Here is a 20,343-nt window from a genome sequence, read left to right as displayed (position 1 = left end):
TTGCTTTAATTCTGTTTTTGCAGGTGCTTAGATGCTAGGTTTATGGATGTCAGATAAAAACCTGTATTGTGATTATTTCCAGATTTGTATTTTATGTATTTACTTATTGGGTCCCTCACTTTGAATCTTTGCCCCATGTTTTCACCTTGTCAAGATGAGAGCTGTGTCTTTCCAGCTGAGCACTTGTCTGGTTTCATGTGAATACTTGGTCAGGCTAGCATGTTATAATTAAGCCTTGGGGCTACAACAATAGCCTAAAATCTGACATTGAAAGTTTTTGCTTTTGTGAACAGATTAACCATCTCAGCTTTTCTCATTTATTGACCAGTTAATAACTCTACTTATTCTACTGTTGGCAATTAGCCAGGGATTTTCTGCATACCAAGTTAAAACCAGTTGGTTATAGTGGGAGATTAAAATCAACTCTGGTTTAATTTGTCTGATCATTAAATCTTAATTTCGTATCCCTTTGAAATGAATTATAAGACGAAGAGAGAGAATTGGTCCTTTGTGCCTCTTGTTGAATGCCTTGCAGGAGAAACCTCCAGAAGGCTGGCAGATCTCTTGTCAGAGAAAGATGATGCCGGCCTAAGGTGGCAGTTTACTTCTAAAGTGAGAGGCCATTTAAAAGAAAAGGATAAGGCAATATATAATGTCCTATATACAAGTAATTGCAGTACGTACGGTTTGGGTGGCAATCACAGATCATGCTTCCCTCCCTCACAAATCCGTAAAAGATAGAGAATTTACCCCTAATCAAAAGTACTCTAATTGAGTGTAGCTTTATTAAAATACACTCTGCTGTAGGTGGTCTAAATTTTCATTGGGGTCATACGTACTTCCCTGAGATGTCAGTGAAAGAATGCACTGGCATTTCTCACACACATTGAGATCCTAATTTAAGTAATTGAATGTCCTAACATTTTCTTAATATTACATGTTTTACAGGAGCTTTATAATTTAAGCCCAGATAATATTAAGGTCCCATCTACACTAGGAAACTGACTCAGTGCTGAAATGGTTGTCAGCAGTGGGCCTCAGTCTTGCTTTCTGTAACAGTGCAGAATATGGTTTTGCTACATCTGCACTAGCAGTTAAATGGTTTTCAGCACCAGTTCTGGGAGAACCATTGCTGACAACCCAACATCAGCAGCTGGTGCATTTCTTAGAGCAGGTGGGACCAATGGGTCTATATTAAATTAGAAGAACAGGGAAATTAAAAGTTGTCAGACTGCACCTTACATTCTTCAAAACCTATGCATGTATAATCACATGATTTACTCTTCTTTTTTCTTAGGTATTTGAGGACTTTTAAAATTTGAATTGCTGAGCTTTTTGCACATATAAATACATGTTTAATCACAGTGAGACCTACCTTAGACAATTCAAAACACTGGTCAGTAGTGTGGTCTTCACATCCCTCCATACCCATGTAGGAATGATTGTAAAGAAGAAATATATTTTAAGAAGTTATTTTAAATGAGAGAGAGGGAGAGGTTGCTTGGCAGACAAGAATTAGGAGAGTATACTGGTATAGGAAAAATCATGAAAGAAGGCTCAAGCTCAAATGTGGGGGGAAAGAAACCAAGAGGAATTTGGGCAGATTTTTCAGGAATAACATACTGTAGTGCCTTAATGCTATTATAAGAAGTTTTCCTTGGTTTGCATGGGAGCATTCTGTGTATTTTCATTATAGGGTTAAAATATTTGCTCTTTACAGAAAATATTACACTATAAGCTTTGTGCCTCCAAAGAATAGCTTGATTGTGGGCAAACAGAAAGCATGAGACAGATTGCTGAATTTGTAGGGTCTTTAATAAATGAACTGTTGATAAGTAAAAAAAACAATACAAAAGAACAGGAAGTTCTCATCTATCAGTGCTCATAGCAGAACAGGAAATTGTCACCCACCAACCATAAGAAGAGGTGTTTGTACTGGAGCTGTTTTCCTTAAACTTACTGACACTCTGGACAAACAAATGACAGGTGGACCTCTTTAGATTTTTATGTACAAAAACGAGAACCATATATTACTTTTGTATTTGTATAATGTTTATAGACCAGCAAATTGATTTATTGTAGGCTGGGTTCTAGCCCACGAAAGCTTATGCTCAAATAAATCTGTTAGTCTCAGGTGCCACAAGGACTCCTCATTTTTTTTATTCTAAGCAGTGTTTCAAATATTTTGATATGAATACAGAAATAGTTTTTTCCCCTCCACTCTACCCTGAGGGGGCCCTTAGGAGAGCCCTCTCTTATAACTGGGTCTCAAGGGAAAGTTAGCTAAAAGTTTTCTAAAAGATAAACGCTGGGAATTATTTGGGGGAAGTTCTGGGGAAGTCAGATGATCACAGTGATTCCTTCTGGCCTTGGAATGTATGAATATGCCAAGCAGAAGGCAACCTTGTTCCCCAAGAATTGGCGTTGTGTATAAGGGCAGGCATATACTAGAATTGCTACAGCAGCACCGCTGTAGTGCTGCTAGTGCAGACACTCTCCTGTTGGCACCACTTCCCCGAGCAGCGGTAGCTACATCTCTCCCCCGGTATAACCTGACCCTATATAACATGAATTTGGCTATAACGTGGTAAAGCAGTGCTCCGGGGGCTGGCGGAGCTGTGCACTCCGGCGGATCAAAGCAAGTTCAATATAATGCGGTTTCACCTATAACGCGATAAGATCTTTTGGCTCCCGAGTACAGCATTATATCGGGGTAGAGGCATATGTGTGAGAACATCTACTGACATAGTGCTGTTCACACTGGCTCTTAGGTTGGTGTAACTTATATTGCTCAGGGGGTGGCTCTTCCACACCCCTGAGTGACTTAAGTTATATCGAAGTAAGCTGTAATGTAGACCTGCTCAGAGTCTCCTGTGTAACACTGTCACTATCTCACAGAGCCAGCCCTAAATAGTCTTTTATATTAGGAAAGTTATACTGCTGGTCATGTGATGTTGTGGAGCTGTGTAATATATGTGAAATTAAAATGAATGTTACTGTTTAGTAAATAAATATTTGAAAAGAATCTGAAATGCTATTTTAAAAATTTGCTTACCAAAATCACAATAAAAAAGAAATGGATTAATGAAGTCAGGATTAATTCAAAATGTTCAAAAATATAGAAAATGTAGATGAATGCATCCTAATTCCAGTCCAAAAAGTATTTTGCAGTGTAAAGGATGTGAAGTCATGAGCATTACTGAAGACTGTGTGTGTACATGATTTTGAATGGTTTACATTTGGGCAGAAGTGCAAGGCAGATGGCTCCACTGCAGTAATTCTGTGAATTGACCAAAGGATGTGGCAGAACAGCAGTGGGTTTGAAATCCTCCTAAAAATAAGTGCATTATTGTTGTCTGTGAGCCATGTTCAGCTTCACAAGCCCTGGGCCTAGACTGTGGTTTGTTTCCACACCTTAGGAAACACTGCTAGATAAGAGAGCTGCCTCTTAATGATAGGGATAACTGTAATCCTCAGCTTTCCATCCTGGAGTCACTACTGTTTGTTCCCCAAAAGTATACATCATGCTTTATTTTTATTACTCAACTTTACAGGATTTACTATTTTGAAGACTGGATTAACTTTAGGTTTTTCTCTCTCCTGCCAAGGCCCACTCCATACACATTATTCAACTTTAGAAAAATAGAGCATTAGAATGTGCAGTGTTTCAGAGCTGCTTTTTCCAATCTTTCCTCTTTTACTTGTCTAATATGGTCACTTATATTGAAGGAAGTTAGTTATTGGGGGGGGGGGGCCTGAAAAGAATATTTTTGAATCGTTTAAGCCTCCTTCTGCTTTAGTATTCTTTCCCTGAATGTAGGTTACATTACAGCAGAAAGCTTCTAAAAAAGAGTACAGGTAAATTAATATGAGTTCTAGTATTCAGTCTTCAAAATATTGACAACTACCCTAGGACCATTGTTTTCTATAGCACAGTAACAGAACCAATCAGGGGCCCTTTCAGAGATATTGCCTTGGTTGGTTGGTTATAGAGATGGGATACAAAAGAAGTATAAAAGTTCGGGTTTTTTTATGTGTACTTGCTGCTGGAATAAGCTAGTGAAGAGATCTCTATTTGATATACTGAATACTGTTCAAAGCTTGAGAAACAGCAGCTTTTTTCCATGTTGAGAAACAGCACTCAGCTTTTTTCCATGTTAACATGATTTCAACAGCATATGAAACAAGGGACACGGCACCTTGCTATTTTGCAAGCACCAAATGAAAGCAGAAGCTGCATCTATCAGCGGATCTGCTTGAATTTGTGTGTGCTATATTTATTTGGCTTTCCTCAGTGCATACTGGTATCCATATATACTCTACCTGTTGAAAACTTTTCATTTCATTTTTTAAATTAGGGATTGATGACACAAATGCTCTTTTTAAAAATCTGATGTTGAGCATTATTGAAAAAATCAGCTGCCAAAATGCAAAAGAGAGGGTTTTTTTTCAGTATTCCCCCTGGAAAAGACTGCTAATTGATACCTGACTACATAAACAAGGCAAAGTGCCATGTCCTCTTTAATGAATCTGTTTAACGAACAAAATATTGTCTACTTTTTGAGGGGGGCGGGAGATTCAGTTAAAAAGACAACAGTGACTAAGACATTTTTACAGTTAAAAATACGATGATTAGAAAACAGAGAGTTGTATTTGTCTTAATTGACATTTTCAGCAGTGGATGTTGTGTTTTCTTAAACTACGGAAGGCTAATGCTGCTATTTTCTGGCATATTAGAAATCTTTAAAATAAAATAATGGATTAAATGATTATTGTAACATGACTGTAGTTCAGACTCAGGGGCATTTCATATCTTCAAATTGCAAAACTACTAACATAGCTCAGGACTTAATCAAAACAACTGTTTCATAAGTGTAGGAATACTTCTATGATATCTGGTTATGGTGTGGTGTACAATTCTTTCATGCCTGATATTGTATCATGAGGTAGGGGTGTGTGTGTGTGTGTGTGTGTGTATATATATATATGTGTGTGTGTGTGTGTGTGTGTATATATATATGTGTGTGTGTGTGTGTGTATATATATATATGTGTATATATATATATATATATATATATATATATAGGGGTGGGTGGGTGGGTGTGTGAATATATGTGTAACCACACAAGTTTTGTGTAATTGTGATTCCATGGAAAATTATTTGCACATAGCTTATGGAAGTACAAATACACAAAACTACTGTGGTTATGTGTCTACTTGTTAGTGGACACTAATTAGTCTACAGCAAAAAATAGATGTGAAGAATGGAAGCAAGAAAAGATCAATTAGCATAATCTGCAGAGATTGTATCAGGAAATTAATTCATTGGTATTTATATCCAAGGTATTAATATAACGATCATTATGACAAATTTTTTTAATTGTTACCTTTAAATTGGCAAATTCCTATAACTTTGTTGTTAAATATAGTGTCCATAATTGCAGATCTGATGAGTTTATAGGCCATGTGAATTCTGACCAAAGACCTTCCCGTTTTATGCCATTAGAAATCTTTTAACCTTTAAAAAAACTGAGCTATATTTATCCTTCGGTGTTCACATACAACTCCCTAATGTTAATAGAAATTAGATTAATCTATTGATGGGAGAACAGACCTCTAACTACTTAATATAAGTGTGGGTTTTTTATGTTTCCTTTTTCACAATTTTTTTTGGTAGCAAAAATGGAGTGAGGTTTAGTGCTAAGGAAATTGAGGGGCTGAGTCTGCATTAGTGAGAATCATAGTGTGAGTAGTCACGGTTTAAGCTTTCGTCTATATCACTGCCAATGCATTTCAGTGTGATCTGAATTACCCCTTGCTATTTCAGTCTTGGGTTCTCACACCACTGCTCTGCTAATATACCTCAACACAGATAATTTTTTTTTAATATATAACACGCATACACAATCAGTGCTCCAGCGCCCCATGGCATGGGACTTCCAAGTATCTCTTGAGCAGAGATTGCTGATTTTGTTGAATTGGACTAAATTGTATTGTTCTTTTGTGAGGTAATTTTCTTTGAAATTGTGTTGTAAAACTGATTATTATTTCTACACTAATTTGAGATAGTTTCTTTCTATGGTACAACTGCACTGATCTATTGTATGTTTGTTAATTAATTTTCAGTTTTTCTTATTCTTCAGAAAAAAGCTGTAGAAGTTATAATAATACAGTGAAACCACTTTATTAAAAAACTAAGCTATGGATTATTATAGTGTTAGAAAAATAACACCTAGTATAATGTGTAAACACAATAATCTGATTTATTGCTAATAATGTTATCTTCTAACAGACATCTGTGGGCGAGAGTCTACAAAGAGAAGCATTAAAAAAGCAAGTAATGAAGCAAGTAAGTTGGGGTGTGGGAGTCCTCATGCACATGAGAAAGTAAGGAATTGTCATTAGTAAGCATGCCAGCTAACAATGTTTTACCCTTGCCAGCAACCTAGGCTGGCTGTCATCCTGTAACCACTTCAGCACACAGGGTTTTTTTCAGTGTGGATAAGAAGACTCCCTTCTTAACTATGCATTTGTAACTATCGTCAGTCCCCTTTACTCCCAGTTCTCTGTGCAGCAGTACATCCCAGAATGCATTGCCACACATGCTGCAGTGTGGGCAAGTCCTTTGGGTATTCTGTCCTAAGATTTTCCCAGAATTCATTGATACCAACACAGTTAGGCTCTGTGATGTATGCACAAACATTATGTACAACTTTTCTACCTCATACAATGGCTGAAATGTGAACATAATTCAAATTTTGTTATTTGCAACCAGCTCAGAAAAAAGTATTTGTAATAAGATTGTACTTTTACTGTGGTCAGGTCCTTATAGAGAGTGTCATTTACTATTTGTAGTTCTAGGTTTTCATGTAGGTACGCTCTTGAAAGTTAGGATTAGTTGTAGTAGGACTGACCCGTTTATGATCTAGGTCAAAGGTACACATTATAAGGCATCTGGGTCATTATATCCATTGGGAATGTGCTTTCCAAATCATTGTAAGAGCCATAAGAATCTAAGTAATCTACTTTTAGAGAACTGAAATTATAGCTAAGTAATAATGATCTTTGTTTGTTTAACTTTTTAAGAAAACACATACACAAAAGCTGGTTCTGTGTTACTGCACAGCAGGCTGTGAAGCAAAAAATGGCAGAAATATAATTGGTTTATTTTATGTTTAGAACTAATGTTTAAAAATTGGCTCAAACATGGTGATTTTCTACATCACATCTGCAATGCAAGACCTTTAAAAAACAGATTTAGAATTCTCTAGTTCTAATTTTTGGTGTTCCAATTTAGCAAATGTGAAGTAGGAGTCTTTCTCCTAACAAAGGCTGATTTTTAGCTTCCATGTTTTTCCAGGTGTAATAAATTATTCCACTTATCTGAACAAGACTGTTCTTGGGATTCTTTGGCTGTGTCCAGGAGTAGTTGAAAAATAGCCTGATGCAAACTTTGTAACTGAAGTTTCCATAGAGCTGAATATAGTTTACAACACACAATAAAACTTGACGACTTACTTAATACACACACCGTAAAACCATGAGAAGTTGCATTTTTTTCTGTGCGTAGAATGTAGTGATCCTTTATTGAATGAATATTTTAAACAACTTTTTTTTTGGAGGGAGAATGTAATATTTTAGGGAAATTAAAGATGATGATAAAGTGATGAGTTCTTGTATTATGGAGTTCTTGCCAACAACGAGTCTTGTATTGTATTGTATTCAGGGGTAAGTTATCCAGGAGGAACATGATAATTCTGTAGAGAGACCCAACTATAGGAAAACAATTACACTTAGCCCAAACATAATACAAGGTTATTTATAGGAGGTAAAGTGTGCAGGATAAAGTTCTGTAGATGACCTATAGGAATATATTTAGAGAAAACTATGTAGAAAAATAGATGGACAAATTGGCTAAACTTTTTATTATTTGTATTTATTTAAAAAAAATCCATCTGAGCTAGGAATATTATTCCACTAAGCAGGATCCATAATAGCTTAATTGCTGTAATTATTATGTTTTCTCATTGTACTCTATTCCTTATCTCATAAATACCGTTCTTCTTATAATTACTCTTATTTTTAGCTCTGATACCAAACAAAAGACTTTGTATATGAAGTCATGGTAAATTTATGTTCAGTTTCCTAGATTTATATCATGAGCTAATCTAGTTAAAGCAAAATATATTAATACAAAGTTTTAAAAGCTTAAAATTGCATGCTTCATTGGTCTGTTTCTCTTTTTTTTAAGACCAAACTTGAGATTCAGAAGGCCTTGGCAGAAGACTCCACAGTGTATGAATATGACAGTATTTATGATGAAATGCAGCAGCAGAAGAAAGAAAGCAATGCCAAAGTACTCTCAGGAAAAGATGACAAAAAGGTCCATAACTGAAAATGTATGCTGTCTGTGTTACCTCTGTATGCTAAGAATAACCATGGCTACTTAACTGATTTTACTATGTTTTTTTATATCCTAGTAACCCGTTGTGCATTCTGTAGCAGGGCCCACATGTGTTGTGCTCAAAATTGTGTTATATAAAATTGTGATGATGTAAGACTGGTAGTTGTAAGGTGTTGTAAAACTGGTTGTTCATCAAATATTTCAGGACTCTAGTCCCATTTCAGTCTGTCGTTGATTGGGAGGACAACAGGCTCCATACTAGCTTCCCACCGATAAGTTCTGTGGGACAAGGACCACGTGAATTTCTGGAGAGCTTGTTACAATGGGATAATCCTGACAGAGCCTGTAGTCAATACAACAATACTACTACTACTATTATTATTATTTATTATTAGTATCAAGCAACCCAACTGAATGGAGGAAGGGCTGTCTTTGAGCAACCTGACCAAATTTTGTAGCAATGAGTGTACACTGTCTGCCTCTTGCTAGTCAGCTGCTATAGGGTCTGTCAAGAAGCTAAAGTCATTATATTTCATCTGTAACATGTGAACCATTTTCTACAGCCCAGTTCCTTATTCCAGAAAATGGCTGAATTATTGTGATAAATCACATTTTCATTATTGCTCATTGCATTTGGTAATGGAGTGTTTGTCAGGCTACGATAGGTCTAAATGAAGAATGCATCCCATTCCCTTATAGCAAATTGAAGAGGGAGAGAACTATCACAAGACAGAAAACTGCTGGAAGAAAGGTTGTATTGAAAGCATTTGATTTCAGTCTGAGCGGCCATACACTACTTGAAGCTAGGCTCAGATTTTTGTTGAATGCAGCTGTTTCATTAATGAGGAGAAAATTCCCATGATCTGGAGCTGAAAATGTTTATATTAGTTCATTGAGATCATTGTCCCAGCAGTGGCAACAGTATAAACTAGCTGGGCTGACTACTGCCATTTTTGTTCCACTAAAAACTGATTTTTTTTTTTTTAGTGTACTCATCAACTCTAATTTGTCTTTTCTCAGCCACTTTGATTCCATCTCATTACTCTTTTTTCCCCACCTTAGCCCAAATACATCCAAAATATCCTCAAAGCAGCTGAGGTAAGAAAGCAGGAGCAGGAAAAAAGAATGGAAAAAAAAATTCAGAAGGAGCGTGAAATGGAAGGGGGAGAGTTTGATGACAAAGAGGCCTTTGTGACATCAGCCTATAAGAAGAAACTGCAAGAAAGGGCTGAGGAGGAGGAAAGAGAAAAAAAGGAAGCAGCACTGGAGGGTGAGATTTATGCTGAACCAATATGCCTCTCCCTCAAAAGGAAAGTGTGGCCTTTTGCTGTTAAAGATAGTGGTCATGGGTGTGATGCATGGGTGTGATCCTGGTCTCTGAATTAGGCTGTAGATGGGATTCTATAGTAGTAATCATAGAAATGTAGGGCTGGAAGGGACATCAATAAGTCATTTAGTTTACCGCCTGTGCTGAGACGGGATTAACCATCCCATGTATTTTTGACAGTTTTCCATGCCTCCTGCCCCCACCTTTTATTTTCTCCTGTTTTTTGTCCAATGAGTTGGCTGCATGGTTTTGAGCGTCTCTTCTATCCTTTCCAACCTTTCCAGGCCCCTTAACTATCATTTTTGGACATGTGCCATGGGGGAGAGGAAATATTTTTAAAATTTATTTTTCTCTACTAGAAATATTGAAAATAAATTAATACATGTAGATTTCATGTCTTTTCCATATTTTAAGAGGGAAATATTCTTTTTTTTACAATTAGTACAATTCTAAATAAAGCCATTAAATAATTGTACAAAGTTTTAATGACAGAGGAATAAAGAAATGTTAATACACCCGTGTATTTATAGATTGTAAAGCCAAAAACACAGAGCACTGTGACCATCTAATTGACCTCCTGTATAATACAAATCATAAAACGTCCCAGAATTAATTTTTGTTTGAACTAAAGCAGATCTTTTAGAAAAACATCCAGTCTTGATTTTAAAATGGCCAGTGATGGTGGATCCACTATGACCCTTGGTAGAGGGTTCCAGTGGTTAATTACTCTCTGTTAAAAATTTGTAGACTGAATTTGTCTAGCTTTCAACTTTCAGCCATTGGATCTTGTTGTACCTTTGTCTGCTAGATTGAAGAGCCCATTATCACATTTTTGTTCCCATATAGGTACTTAATAAACTATGAACAACTCACCACTTAGACTCAAGAAGCTCAGTCTATTTAGTTTCATTATAAGGCATGTTTTCTAATCCTTTAATCATTCTCGTGCCTTTTCTCTGAACTTTCTGCAATTTATCAACATTCTTCTTGAATTATGGGCACCAGAACTGGAGACAGTATTTCAGCAGTGGTTGTACCAGTGCCAAATACAGCAGTAATGTAACGTCCCTGCTCAAGATTCCACTGTTCATATATCCAAGGATTGCATTAGCCCTTTTGGTCACAGGAATCACACTGCGAGCTTCTGTTCAGCTGATCATCCTCTGGTCCCCCAAGTCTTTTTCAGAGCCACTGCTTCTCAGGATAGAGTCCTGCATCTCACAAGTATGGCCAACATTCTTTGTTCCCAGATGTGTGTATTTATGTTTGGCTTGAGTCCAGTTTATCAAGCAATCCAGATCACTCTGTATCAGTGACTGACTGTCCTCTTCATTATTTACCACTCTTGCAACCTTTGTGTCATCTGCAAACTTTATCAGTAATGATTTGGGTTTTTTTTCAGGTCATTGATAAAATGTGAAATAGCAGAGGGCCAAGAACTGATCCCTGAGACACCCCACTGGAAACACATTCCTTGTTTACAATTCCATTTTCAGACCTGTCAGTTAGCCAGCTTCTTACTCCATTTAACGTGTGCCATGTTGTTTTTTATATCTTTTTAGTTTTTTAATCAAAATGTCATATGGTACCAAGCCAAATGCCTTACAGAAGTCCAAGTATATTACATCAACATTATTATTTTTATCAACCAAACTTGTAATCTCATAAAAAAAAAATCAGGATTAGTTTGACATTATCTATTTTCCATAAACCCATGTTGATTGGCATTAATTATATTATCCTTCTTTAATTCTTTATTCATAGAGTCCCGTATCGGCCATTCCATTATTTTGTTTTGCCCAGGATTGATGATAGGTGTACAGTTATCTGGTTGTCCCATTTACCCTGTTTAGATATTGGCACAACATTCGCTTTCTTCCAGTTTTCTAGAACTTCCTCAGTATTCCAAGACACATTTAAAAAATTTTAACAGTCCAGCAAGCTCCTTTGCCAGCTCTTGGATGTAAGTTATCTAGACTTGCTGATTTTTAAAATGTCTAACATTCATTGTTTAGCATCCTCCCGAGTTACTATTAGAATGGAAAGTGTTTTATTATCATCCTATATTATGACTACATCATCTTGTTTTCCCCAAATACTGAAAAGAAATATTTATTTAACACTTCTGCCTTTTCTGCATTATTATTGACAATTCTACCATTTCCATCTAGTAAAGGACAAATACCATTGTAAGAATTTTTTGTGTTCCAAATATACCCCAAATAAAACCCTTATTGTCCTTAAATCTGCTGGCTATAGATTTCTCCTTTGTCTTTTTACTTCTCTTATAAATTTTCTGCAATTCCTGGCCTCTGATTTTTATTCATTATCAACAACATTATTTTTCTTCCCTTTGTTATATATTGTTTTTGTTTGTTTTGTTTTAATTTTTATAGCCTCTTTCACTTCCTGTGTAAGCCAGGGTGGTATTTTAACAAGTCTGATACCTGCACTCCCCTTGCCCCTTTTCCTGACTTTTTAGTTATCTTTAAAAAAACATGTCCTCCAACTCTATCCTGCGCTCTTTTCCTGACTCTTTTAGTTAATATCTAAAATGTCCGTCTTCTACATAAGAACAAAAGAATGGCCATACTGGGTTAGACCAAACAGCAATCTAGCCCAGTATCCTGTCTTCGGACAGTGGCCAGTGCCAGGTGCCCCAGAGGGAATGAACAGAACAGGGAATCATCAAGTGATCCATCCCCTGTCGCTCATTCCCAGCTTCTGACAAACAGAGGCTAGGCACACCATCCCTGCCCATGCTGGCTAATAGCCATTGATGGACCTATCCTCCATGAACTTATCTAGTTCTTTTTTGAACCCTGTTATAGTCTTGGCCTTAGTAACATCCTCTGACAAAGAGTCCGACAGGTTGACTGTGCTTTGTGTGAAGAAATACTTCCTTTTGTTCATTTTAAACTTGCTGCTTATTAATTTCATTTGGTTCCCTCTAGTTCTTGTGTTATGAGAAGGGGTAAATAACACTTCCTTATTTACTTTCTTTACTTTACTTTATTTTCTTATGTTCTTAAAGTATTGTGAAGTTGTGGGAAACAAAGACACAAATATACTCTTGGCACATCAGCAGCAGTGACCCCCTGTTGTCCTGCTGTCATGGCATAGTTCCAGTATTTCAAACACTGGTTATGCCAGTGGTATACCAGGCTTTAATTAACAGGCTTTTTCAAACAGCTTGGCCTCTATTCAACAGTTTCATGTCTCCCTCCCCAGGTAAGGAGAGTCTTCCACTTGAGTCATTGTGATGAGGTGTCCACCTCACATAAGATCTGAAGAGGTTAAGGTGATTAGATGGGCCAATTAACTGCCCAGGCTGCACCTGGAGGGGTAGTCATGAGGACAGGCAGGGTGAGTGGGTGTGTCAGTTGCTGCCTTTATCTCTGCCTTCATCAGTTAAAAAGCTATGACTTGTCTTTTTAAATTTTAGCCCACCTCTGTAAAGGAGGATTTTGTATGATATTGATAGTCTCTGGAGCCTAAACTTTCTCCATATTTTGTAAATTATATCCCGTAAACTGTTTTTACGGTTTTTTATTTGCATGTTTTGGAATTAATTTATTCAAGCAAAATTTTAAAAACAAGCCAATGGTAATTTAAAAAAAAGTTAGGATAGTATATCTTTTAAACATTGTATTATGCAATGTTGTTGTAGCTGTGTCAGTCCCAGGATATTAGCGAGACAAGGTGGGTGAGGTAATATTTTTTTGTTGGACCAACTTCTGTTCATGAGAGAAATTGTTCCAATAAAAGATACTACTTTAACCACCTTGTCTCTCAAACATTGTATTGTAATTTTTAATTCACTAGACCTTTTCCTCTTTTTTAAAACAAAACCAAACGCTTATGAGTGGTAGGAGAGGAGTGCTAGGTGTTACAGTTTGTGTACAAGGTATACTATACCGTGTAAAGTTTTATATAAGCACAGAAAAATTAATTCTTTGAGGCTGCTTCAGTGTGAAGATGAAAAATAAAATCGACAAAAATAATAGTTTTGCGCATAGCTCTACAAAGATATCGAGACGTTTTGATTATATATAAAACTTTCTTGGACAACTCTGAAGGCTGCTGGTTGTAGAACAACTATGCCCAGTACACATGTAACCATTCTATTTTCTTTGTATATCACTAGTACTTGTGTGTGTGTGTGAACACATCTTCTTTTCCTATGCCGGTAAAACTAACTGAATAAAAAGTGTATTTCCCTCTTAAAATGAAAAAAAGGTACAAAATCTATATTCATTAATTTATTTTTAATGTTTCTAATAAGGATAAATTAAATACATTTTAATTTTTTTTTCAAAATGGCCAATAGCACCAAAAATGCATCTGTTTAAAAACTATCCCTAGAGGCCCTGGAAAGGGAGATGGGACTTCCAAAACCATACAGCCAACTCAATGGACAAAGAGAGGGCAGACTAAAGGTGGGGGCGTGGAAAGCTGTCAAAAATACATGGTGATGAAAGGTATGGAATTATAACCAGGGGCGGCTCCAGGCACCAGCGCTCCAAGCGCGTGCCTGGGGCGGCAAGCCGCGGGGGGCGCTCTGCCGGTCGCCGCTAGGGCGGCAGGCAGGGTGCCTTCGGCGGCTTGCCTGCGGAGGGTCCACTGGTCCCGCGGCTTGGGTGGACCTCCCGCAGGCGTGCCTGCGGAGGGTCCGCTGGTCCCGCGGCTTCAGTGGACGCCTGCGGGAGGTCCGCTGAAGCCACGGGACCAGCGGACCCTCCATGCTTGGGGCGGCAAAATGTCTAGAGCCGCCCCTGATTATAACTACTTACTGAGAAGGAAGAGGAGAGAGTAACACGCTGGACTGAATGAGAGTGCACTTTGTGACTGTAGTTTACCCTGGCAGATCGTTATGGGATATGAGGGAATAGAGTAGAACCTCACTCATAATATCAGTACTGGTTGCATGATTTTTGCACCTGGAAAGGGGCAGCTGTTAAAGGGAGAATAGTGAGTCAGTGTTGCTTAGGATGAGTCTGCAGCAATATTAGTAGCAATTCTCATGCCAGATTTACAGTCATGTGTCCCAGAGATTAAAATAACTGTTTTTAGCCTTAAAGCAGTAGCCAGCATAAATAGAATGGAAAATAATCAAGTCTCATAGACTTAGTTTCTTCTACATTTTCAATGTCGTGAGCATCTCTTTCTGGATCACGGGTTTACCATATGTAAATAAGATCTGGTTAATGTTCATGAAACTGTAACATCATTCTTATTTTTCTTCCCTTAGCATGCCTGGATGTGACCAAACAGAAGGATCTCAGTGGATTTTACAGACATCTTTTAAACCAGGCAGTGGGGGAAGAAGAGGTGCCCAAATGCAGCCTCCGTGAAGCCAGGTAGGATATAGTTCCAGAAGGACTTTATATGTAAAGTTTCTTCATGCTGTTCATAATTCCCAGTGTCAGTAGAATCCTAGTAAGAAGGAAGGCAGTACCAAAGCACAGGTGAGGGAGGAGCTTGCTTTCGAGAGTCGACTACACCATCCTTTGGAAAATGAAAAATCATCATCATTGGGTGAAAGTATAGAATAGGAGAAGGGTTAGGGTTAAGGAGATACTTATACTGGTAATACATTCTAGCATTATTCTAAGCTAGTTTTTAATTTAACATTGTATAATTTTTAATAAGCCACATTAAACCAAAAGCTTTGCTACTGGACGCAGAGCAAGAGAGAGTGAGTTTTGGGCTCAGGTGGATAATGATATTTCATGGTTGTGCAACTTCATTTTATCATCCGCTGGAAAACTGGAACGCATGAGTCTCTGTCTTTGTAGCTGGCAGCATTTAACCATAAATATGAAAAAATACTTCAGTTTTCTTGATTTGCTTAATACTTATGACAAAAGGAAAGCAATCAAATTTAAAGCAAGTCCATTGGGAATATTTTAAATTTGACATGTACTGTGTACAACAAAATATTTAAATGGCGCTGTGGTTTTGAGCCAATATAGAAAGAACACAGTTGAGTCGTCTCTGGGTTTTTTAATTTTACTGAAGGCTTTATAGCAACCAGTGACAACTCAAGGCACTTCATCCAGGTTAAAACTAATTTGTTGGGACCTTAGAAAGTCCTCAGTGATCAGATGTGTGTTCTGTATCCTAAAACTATGAATATTACCTTCAATCAGGAGGCTTCTTGAGACTGAATTTGAATGGAGTCTCAAATTAGTTCTTAGTTAAAGTGAGGAAGGTTATCTCTTTAGAGCTACTCATCCTATTGAGAGACAGGACTTCTGGCCTGCATTTATTGTGAGGCTGTGCCACCACCTCAGAAATAATAGAGAAAACTAGGGGAAGACATACCAGGAGGTCAGCATACTTACCAGCATACCTCCATCAGTCAGATATAAAATGGCCAAGTTAGGGCTACTGTGTTTGTCACTCTAGGATTTAAAGGACCAGCTACTACAACAGTATGCTCTTCTAAAGCAGCTCTGTATCAGGCTTAAGTTTCACCAGCAAAATGTATATCTTAAGAGTACCAACAAAACTCTTCTGAAATAGTAAAATGAACTGTGCTTTTCACATTTGCCTGTTTATGAAGCCATCCATATGCTACTGTCTGATTTAGCTATGCTTATGAAGCAATGGCAGTAGTGATTAACCCACTTGGTATTGTATTTGCTTGAACAATTCTCTCAGTTTGAAACTGCATTATTTAAGAGCAGTTATGTTCAGAAAAGTGACTTTCAGAATGGTGGTTTCTTAGTCAGCATATCTGCTTTCTGGGTGTTCAGACCATAATTATTTACTAGAAACAAGTTTTGCTGCTATGAGTCCTATAGAGCTAATTAATCTATGGGAAGACAAGTAGGAATCTATTCTGCTGAATCCAACAAAACTGTCAGCTAAGTTGTGGATTTTTTTCATTAAGTTGGTGTAAGGTATAGAAAGAAAACATCTCGATTTTCAGATGTCAGGCAGAATTTGCAGCACTGCCAAATAGAAATTTCACCTTTGATTTATAAACTTCATCATTTAGATCTGGAAGATCATTGAAAGAGAATAACTATGGAATACTACAGTGTAATTTTTAGAGACATTTTTCCAAGAATAACCATGCTTTAAATCATGGATCAAACTTTCAGCCTAACCAAATGGTCCACTGATTCCCAAGGAGTATTTACCACAGACTGTTGCTGTAGCTACATGATTAGTGAAAACAGACATGCAGGATATGGAATTAAAGATACACTTTATCAGTCAAAAAAGACTGAGGTATTGCAACATTTTGGGGCCTTGTCCAAGTTTGTCCCACGTTTCCTGTTTTATTATATTTAACAAGTTAAGAACTGTATCAAGATGCTAGTGTCAGTTTAACCACAAGAGTGAGATCCTAGCCAACAAGCACAGAAAGAGTCAGGAATATTGTGTTGCAATTTAAAACTTGTAGTGTCTTATGAGGACATACGTTTAGCATGAGGAGTTCCGTTTACAGCTGTTACTAAAATAATGAGTTGTATTTGTAATTCTGACACTAAAAAAAATCCCTCTTCTTCCTTGTATGGAACTATGTGGCATGGGTAGGATTGTGAGACACTTAGGAAAAGGGTGTGCTATATAGATAATTACCAGGATACAAATCTGTGTCCTGTCCTTTAAATAAGGATGATAGGGCCGTTAAACTACTCATTCTTGACATTCAAACCCTACTTTTTCAGTATGGTGAAAATCAAAGCTGCTGTTTTCTAGGACATGTACAGTACCAAAGAACCCAATGCAAACTTTCAATACAAATCGCTCAGAGTTGGAATATTAGAACTGGAACAATAGACCAGATTTGGCTGCTTAGAAGTTTCAGCTGCATATCTTCTTAACAGTGTTGCTCAAGTCCCAACAAGAAGTCACAAACTCCAGAATAGTTTGACACTGCAGGCTATGTAATATCTTTTTTTTTTTCCCCTCCCACAACAACAACAAATAATCTAGGATAAAGGAAGAAAAATCTACCACTAATTCAGATGAATCCATCCAAAGAAACAAAAGTCCAGATGAGAGACCAAGACTTAGAACCCCTGCTAAGGAAGAGGATAATCCAGATGCAGACAGTGACTTAGAAAGTGATAGTAGTGATGAAGATCATAAAAATAGCAGAGCTAGTTCTAAAAAGAAGGAAAATCGAGACAGCTCTGAGAGCAGTGAGGAGGATTCCAAACATCACAGGAGCCGGAAACACTCCAGCTCATCAGAATCTTCCAGTGAGGAGGGAAGTCACCACACAAAAACCCATATAAATCGTCCTAGGAGAGGAGAGAGTGGAACAGGTAGAAGGGAAAAAGATGAGCACCACAAGGAAAGGGATTATGAGAGAAGAGATAGAAACCAGGAAAAGGATCACCGGAGGGAAAAGGAAGACCGACAGAGATATGGGGATCATACCAGTAAAGATAACTACAGAAAGAGGAATGAGCAGGAGGACAAGCAGAGGGGGAAAGATAGAAAAGAGAGAGAAGGATATGACAAAGAAGGTAGGAAAGAGAAAGAGAGGGAGGACAAGTATTCAGAAAGGGAACGAGAAAAAGAGCGAATAAGAAATGGCAAAGACAGATACAGTGATAGAGAAAGAGGGGAAAAATGCAGAGAAAAGGAGGAACATTTGAAGGAAAAGAGAGAGAGAGATGACAAAGATGACAAGAAATACAGGGACAGAAAGGAAAGTAGTCCTCGAGCCTCAGAAAAGGACAGGGACAAGAAGCAAAGTAGCCCTAGATCCTTAGAAAAAGACAGACAGTGTGACGAGGAAAAAGAGACAAAGGCAAAGGACAGAAAGAGTAATGATGAGAGAATCTCATGCTCTGAAAGATTTCCTGAGCCAAAAGGTAAGGATGAAGAGGAAGAGCAAAAAGGTGCAGAGCAGATGGAAAAAAAATCTGTGTGTGTGAGCAAATTTGCCAAGCGGAGCAGTGAAGAGACAGTGGTATCAGCAAGGGATCGCTACTTGGCTAGGCAAATGGCACGAGTTAGCACAAAATCCTATATAGAGAAAGAAGAGGATTAGCTTCATTTCAGTGGCCATAAACCAAGAGATGATCCACTTTCACTGGTGGAAAAATCACTGCAGCAAGAACTCTGTGTTGAAGTGAAAGTATTTCCTGACCATTTATTTCTGGGTTTTTTTAAACTCAGTAATTTAATAAAACAAAGTTCTGTTTTGAAATGTTTTGATGGTCTTTGTACATTCATCCAGTCAAATGTACAGGCAAGGTGTTTAATTTGACTGGTTCTGTCCATCCTGGCCTTCAGCACCATAGCCTCTGCTTGCTCTATCATTTATTCGAAGACAGGGAGTCACACTTATGGATTCTAAATTTATACAGGTGAGAATACCTCAATGGCAGCCTGCATATAATCCTTATCAGCTAATACCAGTACTACCCCTCTTCTGGAGCAGCAGCATTCTCAGCCATTACTGTCAGATCTCACTGTCCAAAGAAGTTAACAGAGAGTGTGCAGGAGAGAGAACTTTAAAGAGAGGGATATGCAGGCAAAATAAATAGAATAATAATTTAAGTGACCCTGTATGTTTTGTGGTGTTTTGTAAACCAGGTAAATTTCATCTTGACATATTTGGATTTGAACGTATATAACATATGCGTGGGTTTTTGTGTTTCTGGTGCTTGATGTACAGAAATATTTAAAATAAAATGTAAGATGTACTATATCCAGTGCTTAAATCTTTCTTTGATGCCTGTATTTTGCTAACCTTTAGTGGAAATAGCTGCAGTATTGCTTCCTTATGAGACAAATCAATTATATCTTTCCACTTCATGTATTACAGTCATACCTGCTTATTGTGCTATAGTTAATATGTTAAACTTGCCAGAATAAACCCATTTTTTCAGGGGTTTATAGAACAGTAGTAAAAGTCACTCTAAACCGTAACTTGGCAAGTAGAAAATCTGGCAAAGATCATATTTTTAAATGATACTTTCCGCAATCCTCCTGGTAGTTTTTTATACTTTTTTCCTGGAAAGTGTATATCTTTTACTTAACAGTGGCTGTGCCAGTGTCAAGAACTTAGGCTTCAAAGGGGCTGAAAAGATGGTTTAGACATTCTAGATATAATTTTACTGCGTTCCTGTAATTTAAAAACAGATTTTTAAAAACCCTAATAAACATTACAGCTGACCACTTGCATGGAGCCTCATTACTTTGAGTGTTTTCAGGCTAAATTATATGGCCAAGATACTGAGATTTAGAGTATGTTTACCATACCCAGGACAAGGGTTTTTCTATATTAAGAATGGGATTGAGTTCCAACAAGCCATTATCAGTCTATAACAGACTCAAGATATCTGGGGTGAAATTATAACTAACCAAAAAGGAAATGTGTCCATGACTTTCCATTGTCTGACCCTGTATCTTTTTCCAATTCATTACAATTATTTATTTCCCCCCGAAAAAAGCCCTGATTTTTGCATTCCTTGTGGATCCAAAACTGCCATTGGCTTCAGGTAGAGATTTGGGTATTCAGGGAAGGCAGAATCAAGCCCAGAGATGCTTTAAAATAGGACATTAAAAAAAGTAATCCTATAAAACTCTTATCAGTGATTATCAGTTTGGGATCAGGGGATTTGTAATGGGATAG

General features: G+C 37.4%; 1 protein-coding gene across 3 annotated transcripts in view; it reads left to right on the top strand.

The window, feature by feature from the left end:
* Window positions 1-19,416, top strand: part of NSRP1 (nuclear speckle splicing regulatory protein 1) — a 35,391-nt gene extending 15,975 nt beyond the window's left edge. For 2 of the 3 annotated variants that reach the window (XM_044993556.1, XM_044993554.1), the window contains exons 3-7: window positions 6,293-6,349; window positions 8,252-8,383; window positions 9,467-9,674; window positions 14,983-15,091; window positions 17,685-19,416. In XM_044993556.1, the coding sequence (XP_044849491.1) occupies window positions 6,293-6,349; window positions 8,252-8,383; window positions 9,467-9,674; window positions 14,983-15,091; window positions 17,685-18,753 (1,575 nt within the window). In that variant the 3' untranslated portion in view covers window positions 18,754-19,416. Of the gene's footprint in view, window positions 1-6,292; window positions 6,350-8,251; window positions 8,400-9,466; window positions 9,675-14,982; window positions 15,092-17,684 lie in introns of all 3 variants that reach the window. The other variant, XM_044993555.1, reaches the window with a different exon arrangement.
* The last annotated feature ends 927 nt before the right edge of the window (window positions 19,417-20,343 follow it).

This window comes from Mauremys mutica, chromosome 19 (assembly GCF_020497125.1).
Source record: "Mauremys mutica isolate MM-2020 ecotype Southern chromosome 19, ASM2049712v1, whole genome shotgun sequence".
Classification (NCBI taxonomy): domain Eukaryota; kingdom Metazoa; phylum Chordata; order Testudines; family Geoemydidae; genus Mauremys; species Mauremys mutica.
This window is presented reverse-complemented; position numbering and strand designations above follow the sequence as displayed.